This window comes from Halyomorpha halys, unplaced genomic scaffold (genome assembly GCF_000696795.3).
Source record: "Halyomorpha halys isolate HHAL.00 unplaced genomic scaffold, Hhal_1.1 Scaffold2090.1, whole genome shotgun sequence".
NCBI lineage: Eukaryota > Metazoa > Arthropoda > Insecta > Hemiptera > Pentatomidae > Halyomorpha > Halyomorpha halys.
This window is the reverse complement of record NW_027113484.1, coordinates 139,143-154,354: the sequence shown is the minus strand read 5'-3', so window position 1 is coordinate 154,354 and position 15,212 is coordinate 139,143. Positions and strand designations below refer to the sequence as shown.

Here is a 15,212-nt window from a genome sequence, read left to right as displayed (position 1 = left end):
TCAAGAATTATGTGACATACAGGTGTCTATTAGCGCACAAATTAAAGCTAGTTTTATGTACTATGAAGTTGTTTATGACCTTTACCTTCTTGGGATTAGTATTTTTCATGATATTTGCTGATATAAAATTATTTATAGTTGTTCGGACAATAAGTTTGATTAATGAAAAACATTATTTCAGAAACCATTGGACGTACAGATGTCTGTCTGCACTGAAATTAAAGCTAGTTAAATTTACTATAAAATAGTTTATAAAGTTTATCTTTGTTGGAGTTGTTGACGAAATAAACTCACAAAATGTTAATTTCTAGTTGTTAGTATAAAATAGATAGACCCATAAGACGCACATATGTCTGCCAACACTCAAAATAAAGGAAATTAAACTTACTATAAATTAGTTTATGACTCTTATCTTCGTAGGGGTAGTAGTTTTTTATGATATTCACTTATGAATATAAATTTGGCAAATGAAAATTTGTCTTAACAACTATAAATCAATTTATTTTAGCAAATTTCATGAAAACTACTACTCATATGAAGGTAAACGACATAAACTACTTTATAGCTCATTAAACTAGCTATAATTTGATTGCTAATAGACATCTTTACGTCACATAGTTCCTGAGATATAGATTTCTCAAAATAAATTATCTAACTACTGATATTTCAGTACATTTTTATGAAATGTTGCTTTTTAAAAGGCTACATCTTGAGAACTATTAGATGTAAATAGCTCTATTAGGGCTTACATTTTAGCAAATTTACTCTACTTTAAATGATGCTCTCTTAGATTTTCTATTGTTGTTGGTAGTTGTATAGATATAGAGCTCCGAATAAAAAATTAATTATTTTTAACGTTTAGTAACAGCCGCCATTTTTCATTCCCCCTACCTATACTTGGCAGACTCATCAATTTTAACTAGTAATTATACCTAGTTTTCAATTACGTAATAAAAAATTGGGGTGAAATAACTGCCTTTTTTCTCCTCTTGGGCTCTTGTACTGTAATTGTTTCTAATTCAATGCCAGAGAATATGAGTTTGTTGCCTTTTTTTATGCTCTGAGACTTCAATTTGCCCTAAATCCAAACTAATTTTCATTTCATAAATGAAATTACAACTTGGTGATTATTTATTGATTGTGTTTTTTTATGGCTGTAAGAAAAAAAATTTTCATTTATAATAAAATATCCTAAGGACTTCTTAATGTTCACTAATGTCCACGACATACTCCGCATTAAAACCATTCCAACTAACTTTGACGTATTCACGTTGAACACAATAGTCATATCCCTGACTACAAATTTTTTTTATTTATAAAAATCTATATGCCTGTGCTGATTATTTTAGCAAGTTTCTAGGATTGCTTGTTGGTTTGGAATTCTTCAAAAGGGTATTGGTCTTGGGAACCTGCTCTATCTATTCTTTAAAATAGCCTCTTTGGTTGCTAGTGTATTATGCAATTTTTACTTCAAGAAACATTTTTGTCGAACACATAACTATTTGAAAAAAAAATTAATAATTTTTCTGAATTATTTAAATTTATTAACTAAAAAGGTTTTCTTGAATTGAACCCTTCATTTTGTCCAACTAAAGTTGAATTAAAAAAAAATGCACAGTGTATAAATTAGAGAAATTTCAATGAATAATATTTTTAGTAAACTTTTAAATAGTTTAAACATTTAACTACTGTAAACAAATATAAGTTTGTACCTCAGGTTAATTGAAAAAGAACTTGCCAGTCAGTTTCATAGTATTTGGTAAATATCTAAAATAAAATCAATTTAAATGTTTTAATAAAAAATTATTTTAAAACTTGAATCCATGAAATTGGAACTTCAATTTTTTTAATTTTCATTTAATGAAAAAATTGCTGAAAGTATTAATGGCGCTTGAAAAGAGTTTTTAGGTACACCCGCGCACAGATTTAAAAACTTTTTTTTTAACATTTTATAATTTTTTTAAATTTGTAATATCTCAGTTAGGAATCATCATTCTTCCATCTCCCAATCCCTATAACATGCCAATAAAATTGCCTTTTTATGTAATTTAATAAACTTTAAAAAACAACTTTACTATAATTTTCTGGATTTAAACTCTCGTATAAGATGCATTCTATCCACTATTTCGAATTCGGAGGATTTTTCTCTCCAAGTCTTTTGCATTATTAAAGTATCTTAAATATCTGCTATATGCACTGAGATTTTCCGGGAATTACTATTCAGTAACTTTAAAAAGAAAATGGTTGCTACTAGAGAAGAAGGAACATTATTTTTGTGGGTTCAAGTGCACCTGAGTACCTGAAATGTGTTAGTTTAATACGAAAAAATAGTAACCATTAGTTTTGTTTTTTTTACCCTACATTATAATACGTAATTAAATTTAATCTATTTTTGTAGATTAATATCTGGTTGATATTACTTCCTCTTGGTAATATTATTTTTTTGCAAGATTAATTAAGGAATAAGATGCATTTTCAGATTGTCTTCTTCTTTTCAATATTATTGATTATTTCTCCAAAAATAAAATTACATTTTACTAAGTATGTATTAACAATTTCAAGAGTAAGAACTCCCCTACAAGGATAAACCATTACTTCTCTGCCGGTTAAAGCGTTTCTTGTCCAGCGTGAGAAAGCATCCTCTCTTTTTTAGGGGCGGACACATTCGTTTTAGTTATGTCCGTAAACTTGGGTTTTTCATTCCTTTTTTTCATCTTGAGAGCCTGGGCCCAATTTGGTGATTCCTCCTTTCTTTATGGTGATAATGTTGATAACGATAGTATCGACTCATCAGTTTTGCATCAACTTTTTATCATGATTTTTTTACTAAACGAAAAAATGATTCTGAAACCTAACACTGAAACTACTCATCACTGCAATTCGAAGAAACTATTTTACTTTTGTTTTATTATTGTTTATAATTTAGTTGTTTTTTTTTTGTCATTTTTCTTAAATATTATCCAAACCCGATGTCTGCACACCAAATAATGTACACGTTGTCGCCAATAGCTCTAGCTATCTACCAGACATTCTAGCATAAAGCATGTTAGTTTTTCCATACTAATGTCACTGATTTTCTATTTTATGTTAAACACCTGCGGAAATTAATACATTTTATATGATGATGACAGTGGACCTAATTTTCCAAAAGAAAACTTAAAAACATATTTTTCAAATATGTCATAATTTTTATTTCAAAATTCATTGATCTTATTTCTAACTTTAATAATTACTTAGCATAAAAAAGCTTCATTAGTTATAGTTATAGTTAAAAAGTTAATAGTTAGTTAATAGTTATAGTTAAATAGTTATAGTTAAAAAACTTCATTAGTTATAGTTTGACAACTCCATTGATAATCTTCAAATATATTTCCGTTCTTTATTACATTACGGATGGAATTATTTAGTAGTTCTTTTAAATTAAATTATTTTTTTATTTATTCTAATTATTCTTTTATAATTGTCTTATTTACAAAACTATTATCCTTTCTACTATGCTGTACAGATGCGAAACGTGGTCGTTTACATTAAGTGTGAAACAGCGCCTCTAGATTTTTACTTCCTCTTACTTATATATGGAATATGCAATAACAGAAAGTATTGAGATCGTAAACAATTTTGAGATTTATAAGGAAATAAATGTTTTGTGTTCTCCTGAATGAAAAAAAAACATAGCCTAGTAAGATAATGTGTGCGAATATCTGTCAACAGCCTTGCTCAAAAACAAAAAGAAACTGATAACACATATGTGTGTGACAGCAACTTTTTCGCCAAAATCGACCGAGCAGAAGTGCCACTTCATTAATAAATTTTGCACATTTTTTTTTTCCGATTTTATCGAAACGATTTTTGTTACACTCGCTATGGCAATGTACAATTTAATGGTCTTTCAGATTGGTCTTATCCCTATAGACCGAAATATTGGTGGGAGGATTGTGTCAAGACTAATCTAATAAATTAAATATTGGGTTATGGGTTATAACTTAATGCTCTTAATTTCATTGTCATGGCATTATAGTATAATGTAAATTTGCATGTTTTATCATGTTATTTTGGATTTAGATTCTTACTACTCCTAGTACAAGAGCCGGGAAGAAAAAAAGGCAGTTATCTCACCCCAATTTTTGATTACTTTAATGAAAACTGTGTATAGTTACTAGTCAAAATTGATGTGTCTGCCAAGTATAGGTAAGGGGAATAAAAATGGAGGCTGTTTCAAAACCTTAAAAAAACATTAATTTTCCGTTCGGAGCTCTATATTTTAAAAGCTACCAACAACATTAGAAATTCTAAGAGAACATTATTTAAAGAAGAGCAAATTTGCTAAAATATTAGCCCTAAAAGAGCTATTTACGTCCAATAGTTCTCGAGATATAGCTTTCTAAAACGCAAAATTTCTTAAAAATCTTCTGAAAGATTAGTAGTTAGCTAATTTATTTTGAGAAATCTATATCTCAGGAACTATGTGACGTACTGATGTCTATTAGCACTCAAATTAAAGTTAGTTTAATAGACTATAAAGAAGTTTATGAACTTTATCTTCGTAGGAATAGTAGCTTTCATGGTATTAGCTAAAATATATTGATTTATAGTTGTTCGGACAATAAGTTTGATTAATGAAAAACTTTATTTCAGAAATTAAAGCTAGTTAAATTTACTACAATATAGTAAATTATGTTTATCTTTGTAGGAGTAGTAGTTTTTATGATATTTGACAAAATAAACTCAAAAAATGTTAATTTCTCGTAGCAAATTTCATTTAAACTATTACTCCTGCGAAGATAAACACCATGCACTACTTTATAGCTCATTAAACTAGCTTTAATTTGAGTGCTAATAGACATCTGTACGTCAAATGCTTTTTGAGATATAAATTTTTCAAAATAAATTCACTAACTACTGATCTTTCAGTACGCCCCATACAACATTTTAATGAAATGTTGCTTTTTAAAAAGCTATCTCGAAAACTATTTATCGTAAATAACTATACGGCTCATATTTTAGCAAATTTACTCTTCTTTAAATGGCGTTCTGTTAGGTTTTCTTGTGTTCTTACTACTTTTTAAGATATAAAGCTCTGAATGAAAATTTTTTTTTTTTATCGCTTTGTAACAGCCGCCATTTTTATTCCTCTTACCTATACTTGGCAGACTCATCAGTTTTATCTATTAATTATACATAGTTTTCATTATAGTAATCAAAAATTGGGGTGAGATAACTCCCGTTTTTCTCGTCTGGCCAAACATTTTATATATATTGTGTGTAATGTTTCTTAATTTTTTTTTTTTTTTAATTTTGTCTCGAATCACAATTTGGTAAATACTTTTTTTTTTGTTCTGGCATTGTAGGCATGAAATAAGTTGGAATAAATTGATAACTTGAATGTATCTCTATTTGTATTTTTTATATATTAAGAAAAAATGAAAATATCATTTAACTAAGAAATAAATAAGACAGTGACAGATTGATATTTAAATTATTGCATTTTTTTTATTGCAGTAGACTTTATGATCTCCCTACATATTGTATTGATATCTTCTACATATTGTCCCTGGGCCCGTCACCATATCCTTAGCCTAATAATAAACGCAATGATTCAGTAATAAACAATTCTAAGCGTATGGTTGAGCACGGCTGGGATGGGAAATGTTTAACGACTGTCTCGTGAAGCCAGCCGGCATGTGCTCGTTATTGATAAGGCCGGTGTCGTTAGTTGATAATTTTATCGCTTGCACACCTTTTATGTTTGCGACTCAAGTTTCCTCTAATTATTCACAGCCTGTCTGATCTGCTCTGTCACCTTATTGTATTCGTACTTTTAAAATTTCCTTGGAGATAAGAAATTATCAGCAGTATTCGTCATGTTTTATATGAGGAAGTAGTTTAAAAAAAAAAAAAATTCCTTCTTAAACAGTGTGGGTGATAATTAACATGGCACTATTCCTCCTCGTTTTTTTTTTTTTTGCTTTTCGGTTTTGGTTTTTTTTTTTTTGTTATTATAATGGAAACTTTTATTTAAAAAATTAGACTTTACAGAAATCAGGAAACTTATAAAATGCTGTTTGAAATTTTCAATTTTGAGGAAATTTTTATTCCACTATCTATATTTATATAGAGCTTCCTTACCTATGAGGAAACAAAAGAAGTATTTAATGTTGTTTTGTTTTTAAATCTTACGTGATTAAAATATACAAACATTGCTAACATTTTATGTTATATTCTACGTAGAGTTATTGAATTAACAATTAATTTTACGCTATTTTAGGCTTATGGGAATTATCCTTCTACCAAGTTTACTCCTAGAATTTTTTTTCGAAATTTAAAATTAATTTAGTAGTTTTATGTCATAAGCACTTGATCAGCGCATTGAAGAAGAAATGTTTTTTCAATTTAATTTTGATGAAGCACTACCATACTTGTTGATACATAACTAACAACTTGAAATAAATTATAAAGTTCAGCAGAAAATCTTGAAATATATCTAGGATACATTATAAGGAAAAATATGTGTAACACGATATAACTTTAAAACGGTATAATTTTGACAGTCTTATTAAATACTGTAATGCTCTTTAATGTACGTATTGGAGACTTCTTATTTGAGTGGGTAGACTACTCAGCGAGTTTTTGAACATAGCAATATTATTTTTACTATTTTAAGTCTGTCTATCTCCTTAAAATAATGTAATTTTATAACTGACCTAAAACAATAAAAATATTTAATATAACCGATAATGAAATAACAATTATTGTCAAAATTACTCCTAAGTTTTTCATATCCTTCTTTAGTGCACAACTTTCATAATAGTAAACTTACTTCTAATAATAATATTTTTTACTTATTTTATTTTTTAAGAATAATTTCATTTTTTCTATACACGTTAAATATTTTATTTCACATATTTTTATAAATAAGGTGTGTCTTTTAGTAATTGGTTATTATTTTGGCTGAATACACTGATACTTAAGGGAAATAGAATTTAAAAAAAAACAACTCTAAAAACCGCTTATTCTATAATATACCTAAACGTAATTAAGATGTACTTCAAGCTAGTTTAACATGGAAATTTTTCTGAAAGTATAAAATATGTAGTTCATTAGGAATCTGATAAAAAATATATAACTAATAATAATTCGGGATTAATTCACAATTTTATGAAAAACGAAACAGTGCTATTGCACCTTGAAAATTTACTTTATTTAAAAAAAAAATTTGTCTAGTTTACTCTGCTGAAATTTAGAATTACCTTACTGAAATAGTTTTAATTGAACCACAAACGCGTAGCTTTCAAAAAAGGGCAATACATAACCTTTTCTGTAGAGCATCGTATCCTTGTCATATATAAACTTTTATTTGTTGCTTTTGAAGTTTATTTTAAAGTCTAAGAAATAAAGGGAATATATAAATCGCTATATATCGCTTTCACCACTTTCAGCATTCGGACTCATTAATATGGTTTGCCCACAGATACACTACAAAAGATAGAGATGGTAAATAAAATCAAAACTTTTAATTAGGATCGCAGTTCGACCAACAATGGATCCCATTCGCACACCTTTTTCATATCCTGCAAAGACCAAAATATTTCAGTAGAACCAAAAAAGTAGTTAAAACTATAAGTAATTTTCAAGTATCCGTAATTTATTTAGTCCCTCCCCGATTTAAAAATTTAGTAAGCATAGTTATTTGAATCGAATTTGATTACTGTCATTAATGTGCTTATCAACAATATAAACAAAAATGTATAAATATCCATGTTTTGTGAAAGTTATAATTTTATTTATTTCAAGGCCTATATAGTCTGATAAACCTCAAAAATATATTACTAACAATTGTCATTAACTGACAAACGTCAATAAATCAATTAATAATTAATTGAAAATACAATTTGTATTTTTTTTTTTCTAAAAATGAATTCCCTCAACGAACGAACATTTTTTATATATACTGCGTTGAATGGTGACGGTTCACATCTCCACTTTTTATACTCTTGGAAGATTAAGAACGTAAATGATTAGCATTAATTTACATTAAAATTACGGAATAAAATGATCGTTTGATTATTCAGAACTGTGAACATCGCTGCTGCTCTGGGCGTTTCCCACGGTCTAAGAAGGAAGTTAAGATGGATTATTTCAAATATAATCAAAATAATTACTGATGTGGGATGTCATGTACGGAGCTGTTTTCTTGGGGATCCACTTCCCTCGGTGACGCTTACTTAAGTAAACAGAAATCAAGCTAAAGTTGATATTTATAAATATTTATTTATTTATATAATTTAATAATAAGAACATAACTGTGTACAAAGCATGACATACCCTGGACCCCTTTAAACCAAAAGAGAGGGGTTGGTCACGTCTCCAGGGCGCAGATTTACGTTTAAGTTATTAGGAATGCCCACCATTGTTACCTAAATTTACAGGAGGGAGCCATTGATTGGCTCCTACTCCATAGTGGCGTTACTGGAGTTCATCACCAGTTCGTCTTTTTGGCTTCACTTTTACTCCTTCTTCTAAGACTTAGCTCAGGAATATGGATATTAGTTGAAAAAATTAAAAAAGGGGGGAGGGTCGTGATAAGCACTCTGTAAGTCAACTTTAGTGCTTTATTGTTAAAATAAATCCTCTTTATATAGATTTGTATACTTTTTGCACCAGGGTATAGTTATAAACTGATGATATTACTCTCTATTAGACTGTAACTGACTCCTCTGCCAGTTTATGGATATCATTCACTCTTAAACATGAATCGTACAAAACTAAAAAATAATAAAATAAACACAGAAGAAAAAAAACAATATTTGTATCTAATTTGTTTTCTTATCATTTTCAGGCTGGGCCTAGCTGGGCAGATGCTGAGGTAGATACCTTCATTGGACAAGGTGAGATTTAATTCAATTATAAATAAGTTTAAGAGGTTGAAAGACTTTGTTTAAGTAATCCAGGGGTCTCTAAACGTTTTATCTTCTCAGGCTAGTCCCGCGGGCCTAACTCTTGAGGGTTTGGCAAAACACCTTTGTTCCTTTTGTAATTACAGAGAGGAGATTTAGATTAGTAATTTGTATCATTATTTTGAAAAATGCTATTCCGGCAAAGAATATCATTATGCGCTCCTTTAAAGTCAATTTAATATACTTCATTATAGGTACTTCTCTACTATCATTTCTTAGATGATTCTTTTTCAACTAATGAAGCAAAATATTAAAATATTGTGAAAATATAATACTTATATATATTTTTATTTCATACTTATTAATAGTTTATCATCAATTAGTTTAGTAAAATATGATTGATTTTAGGTATTTATATAAACTCAGAACTTTTTTTTTTTCTTACCTCCTGGAACAAAGAAATAAGCATTTACAAATATATACAATAGAAAAATTATATGTACATATACCGGCTATTTGATTATCTTGTTTTGCCGGGATGGCGTAGTGTAGTGGTTAACTCAGAACCACATAAAGATACCTTTTAAAAATGTTTTCATTGTACTACATTTGTCGAGAATTAGTCATCTTGGGTAAAGTGTGATATTTCCTAAAGTCGAAATAACGCTGATTCAGATTTAATTTAAAATCAAATCGTAAAACTAATCGCTCCCAAGACCACGTGTCCACCAGAAGCGAAAACGAGCAGTTAATCCGTAAAGCGCCAACAAGATGCTAGGTGGTCACAAAGGTTTCTATAAATAGTTTTATATTTCTTCCAATTAGCCCTGATGAAGGCTGGAATTTCTGGCCGAAACTTTGGCACTGATAAATAAGCTGGAAACTTAAAATAAATAAGTTTTTAACTTATTTGTATTCGCCTTTGATCGCACAACCGACCAATTTCTTCTCAATTTTTTTTTAAATTATACTAAGTATCATTTGTGTTTAGAACTTTTGACATATAAATATAAAAGTCTGATTGCTTCAATCACCGGATAAATCGAAATATACTCCAGTTTATGAAACTCTGAAGATTTATCAATTATTACTAACGTAAAATATTTCCTAAAATAACCGATGTCTAGTTCGAAGAGGGAAATAAGTTTCTTTAAAAACATTAATTATAATCAACCCCCAAAATATTTTTGCTCTGAGTTGTACGCAATAGTATAAATTAACGACAGACGTTTTAAATTAAATTATTTTGCCTACTCATTTAAATTGTTAACACTTGTTTTTAAATAAAAATTGGATTTTTTATAATCTGAGTGGTTCAGATTTTTTTTACATTTTCCTACAAATTAAGTTATTTTCATAAAAATGGTAGTGTATATTACTTCAAGATTCGGCAAATTGTTATAAAGTGAAACGTATCATCTGTTGCATTTATCTCACATTCGGAGCAGTTTCTACGTTTATCTTGTAATTAAAAGTTATATCACCTCTTTCATTTATCAATAAAACAAATTTAATTGATGAAAACACATTTGAAACGCCTAAACTGTACAAGATTTATTACAAGGGTTAAAAATATCGCAAGGTTCTTATTTTTTTATATATGTCATATACTGTTCTATGTTTATATTTGGCATTGATAATAACATAACCTTGGAATAATATATATAAAAAGTGATATATCTACTATGAATAAACACATCCGGAGCATTCGTGTATATTGATTAATTCATATATCATAACAACTGTATCGTCTTTCTACCGGTTATAAAATTGATGAATAATTACCCATTTCTCTAATATATTTATAAATATTAGATTTGTAACCTTCATTAATTTCGTTCAATAGATTTGTACTAAAGGCATTGAAGTGAAATGTCGACTGATAGAAACCAGAACGGGGCTTTATACCAGCCCGATGTTTATGAGTGGTTTATTATTTAGATTAAGCATTTAGTTATTAGCGCGTGATGTTTGCTTCTTCACGCTCGTTGGGTCTCCTCTTGTGATGGCTGTCAGGCTACCTTAAGCTACAATATTCTCCTCTCTCAGCTTGCAATATTCTCATCGATAACTATTAACTTATCAACTATTATATTGTCAGTATTTCAATTAACAATTATCTAAATTTATAATAAACGTTTCGCTAATATATGCCTACTATCGCTTATATATGTATATGAAATATACAACGTATTTCAGAGTTAAGGGTCCATAATGAATACTTAATTAAGGATTTCAAAAGAAACAAGAAAATAATTCTCTATGAAGGTATTTCCGTAAACGCTTTGTTCAGGAGATATTAACGTTTTAAGATTTTCATTGTTATGAATATTGTATGTTATAATAAATAAATTAATATATGTACCAAGTATTTTATTAATGAAATTAACTGTTAAATTACATATGAAATGTTAATGTTTACATTTTAATAATAAAGTACAGACATTGAATGCATATTAATTTATCTATTATAATCTAAATAATTCATCTCCTAAACAAACCGTTAACAGAACAAACTTCATAGGCATTTTTTTTCTTAATCCTTAATTCATATTTTCAGTTTGGGGAAATATAGCGATTGTGAAAAAATGTCGAATCTGAGTTTTTAACGGAAATGCACGTTTTAAAGTCCCCTTTAGCCAAATAACGTATATGATATAAGTATGTTAACAACTTAGTTCAAAAACGAGAAGTTGTACTAAACTGAAATTACATATTTATGATAATGTCCAGGAGTAAAGAGGAAGCAAATCAGGCCCGGGAATTCCTTGATGATTGAAGCATGGTAGTAGTCTCAGGTGTTTCGTTATATGTTGTGGAAAAATAATATTAATTTATCACCATTTGATATGATGTTCAGAAATCCACAATCAAAATATTTAAATTTCTTCCTAATGGTGAGAGATAGTTGACCGTAAATGAATTATATGAGGAGAAGATGGTTGGGGGTGTGCGGTCAAAATATAACACAAATAAGTTGAAATAACTTGCGAGCCAACGTTTCAGTGAGAATTTATAGCCTTCATCAGGACTAAGAACAAAGAAAACAATAACAACCAATGAACACAAAAAAGAAAATATAAGAGAATGACATAGAGTAAATAATTGTACAGAATGAAATTAATAAAATCAAAGTGATGAAAGAAATGGAAAATAAAATTTCATTTTCCTCTTTTTTTCATCACTTCCACTTCTTTGTATTCATTGGTTGTTATCTTGTTCTGTTCTTAGCCCTGATGAAAACTAGAAATGCTGGCCGAAACGTTGGCACGATTAAATAAGTTATTTCACTTATTTGTGTTATATTTTGACCGCACCCCCAACCATCTAAATTTCTTCCTGTTGAACTAGACAAACTTTTGTTTATTTTTGTTTCATCATTCATACAGAGGCCACTCGCATCCAGATATTCTCTCAGGTGGCCTTAACAACGCCATCATTCAACAGAACCGGGGAACTTCATGGGACGCCCACCTGGATTTCATTACCCAGCAGATATCTCCTGTTGATAACGCACCTTCTCAATTATTTCATACATTAAACGTCTAAATAACATTGTTCACTTTTTAATCTTCTCCTACAGTTATCTCAAATTGCGCAAGTTTGGTACCCTACCCATGACCCACAATTTTGTGACGATAGGTTTTTCGGGTCTTAGGTGGTTCTCCAGCCTGATATACCCCTGATAGGCCCCTGATAGATACCTGATAGGCCCATGACAAGGCGTATTCAATAATAGGTAAGAAAGGAAGGCCGTGCCAGGGGATGAGCCCTGGACACTGACTTAGGTAGTGGAGGTCTAGGTGAGAGAGTCTGAGGTATAGTAACAATTCTAGTTGCCGAGATGAAGCGGACGGACTAGAACTGTCAAGATAGGAGCCAGCTTACTAGTTGCCGAGATTAAGCGGACGGACCAGTAAGCTGATAAGGCTCGGTGCAGCTCCAATTGCCGAGATGAAGCGGACAGACCAGTGGTAACCCTTTGGGATTAGGTTACAATCTTAGTTGCCGAGATGAAGCGGACGGGCTAAGATGGTTGGAGAAAGGGAGAGGAGATAGGCCATCGTCTAGGGTTAGCATATTAAGTAATCTACTCTTGAGAGAATAGATTGGCAATGAACTTCTCTAATTCAAGTAGAGTGTAAGCCACCTGTGCTATGATTAGATCCGGTTAAGGCTTGATTCAATTTAATCCCGGTGACAATTGAAGGCCTTATGTGATCGATCGGTTATCACTGAGAATTCACTCTTTTAACTCTACTTGAGGTAGTTCCGTAGACTCTTTTTGCTCAATCTCTTTTTATTTTATAATTAACATTCTTACATATTATATATTAACATATATACATTTGTACTAGATATCGTATTTTTATAATAATAACATTATATACAATTGCTTAGCTTCTGTGACGCTTGTAGTGCTGGTCTCTGGCGGGTTACAGCGGCACTTCGTGGTTCATTTTCAATTCTCCAATAGGGCGCCAACGGACTGAAACAGGGAAGGACTGAACTTGACCTTTATTTGCATGAAAAAAGGACAGACATAGTATTTTTTACTGAAACATCTTAAGCCACGGTCGAAAATTTATATTCCAGATTACACTGGATACCGGACTGACCGACCTCCCATACAATACATGGAGTTACTACTATTATTATTAAGGCGTCACTAGAATACTTTCCCACACACTAACATCTCATATGTGTACAGGCATAACGTTATACACGAAACAAAAATATATCATTTTTTAAATTGTTGAGGTGAAAAAAAAAACTTCCAAACAGAATGTAAACTATTCTATACTTTCCTTTAACAACGTCTCGGAACAATTATCCCATACTCATGCACCATTGCATCAACATATTTGTCATTTTTTCAATTTCCAATGAATTCGATGAAATCATGTCATCTATACACTTATAGTTTAAAATGGTTTTATAACTACATTATTTAATTTATTGTCTTTCAAATTATTGGATGGCAATAATTACTTGACTTCATCATAACTAAAGGATTAATAACAGTACGCAAGACCGTACGAACGAGCTTTGACCTTTGCTCTGACCACTCCGTAGTTCAAATAGTCCTTTTCGAAGAGCCTTCTGAGGCATAATAGAGACCTGCACTCAATGTCTTATGAACTAGGACTTATATTGAACTTACCTTGAATAAATTCTCTCTCTCAACTTAGGAAGAACTAAAGGAAGCAATAGAATAGTTGATGAAAACCGCATAGTATCAGTACCCATACGCAAAGTGTATTAGGGACCTAATCAGAGCTAAGAGGCGAGTCTGTAAGATATGACAGACTAACAGACAACCATCAGACAGGCAAACATTCAACAAACTACATAATAATCTGAAACGACGAATTTCTAAATTTGTAAACCGGTCAAACTATGACACTATGCCTCTCGACAGACGATGGGAGCTTATGGAAGCACACAAAGAAATTTCTAAAGCATCGAGAAATGTTAACACCTCTTATAAAAGAGGATGGTGCTTAGGCTGTGTCGGATAAGGAGAAAATGGAGCTTACTGCTGACCTTTCTTCTGTATTTACACTCCATTCTGACATCACTAATAAATAACATGACACCTTTGTAAATCGTACGGTTAGCATACCATAACAACTGATATTGTCTCCAATTTCCTGCTGAAGTATCACAACAAATTAGACACTTACCGAAAATTAAATTTTTAAATTTGTCTCAGCATTAATAAGATAGCTCTAGTGTTCCTGACGAAAATCTTCAATACTTAGGACTACAAAAATCCCAGTACAGAGGAAATATTATCATGTAACCATGATTAAAAAACAGACAAAGATATAAGAAACCCTTCTTCGTAAAGACCAATAAGTTTACTCCCTCATTGTTCTAAAATTTTTGAAAAATTACTTCATCCACGATTACTGGACATACTAACAGAAAAACAAATTATTCCTGATCAGCAATGTGGTTTTCGTAAATCACATTCAACAACCGAGTAACTGATTTATTGACTGCACTAGAACAGAAATTATATGCAACTGTAGTGTTTCTGGATTTCGTCCTAGTATTTGATAAGGTTTGGCACCGGTAACTTCTCTTTAAGCTCAAGAATACTACCATAGCACCATGGTACGTAAATAACGATACTTTACTTACTGATTTAAAAATTCCAACAGTCACTGAATGCATACGAGATTACTACAAACGTTTTCATAAACAATTACTGGGACACCAAAACATGAGAAAGTGAGAATTCTGATTTCCAGAGAAGTACCGCCAGGTGATGTTCTACCTCATGCCTTACATAATATTTGTTTAATTAAT

The 15,212-nt window shown here is 30.4% G+C and overlaps 1 protein-coding gene across 1 annotated transcript in view; it reads left to right on the top strand.

Annotated features, from left to right (window-relative positions):
* Window positions 1-8,836: 8,836 nt before the first annotated feature.
* Window positions 8,837-15,212, top strand: part of LOC106691116 (thyroid receptor-interacting protein 11) — a gene marked incomplete at its 5' end in the record, with an annotated part of 50,232 nt that continues 43,856 nt past the window's right edge. Inside the window, 1 exon segment of the mRNA XM_014436780.3 lies at window positions 8,837-8,885. Coding sequence (XP_014292266.3) covers window positions 8,837-8,885 — 49 coding nt within the window.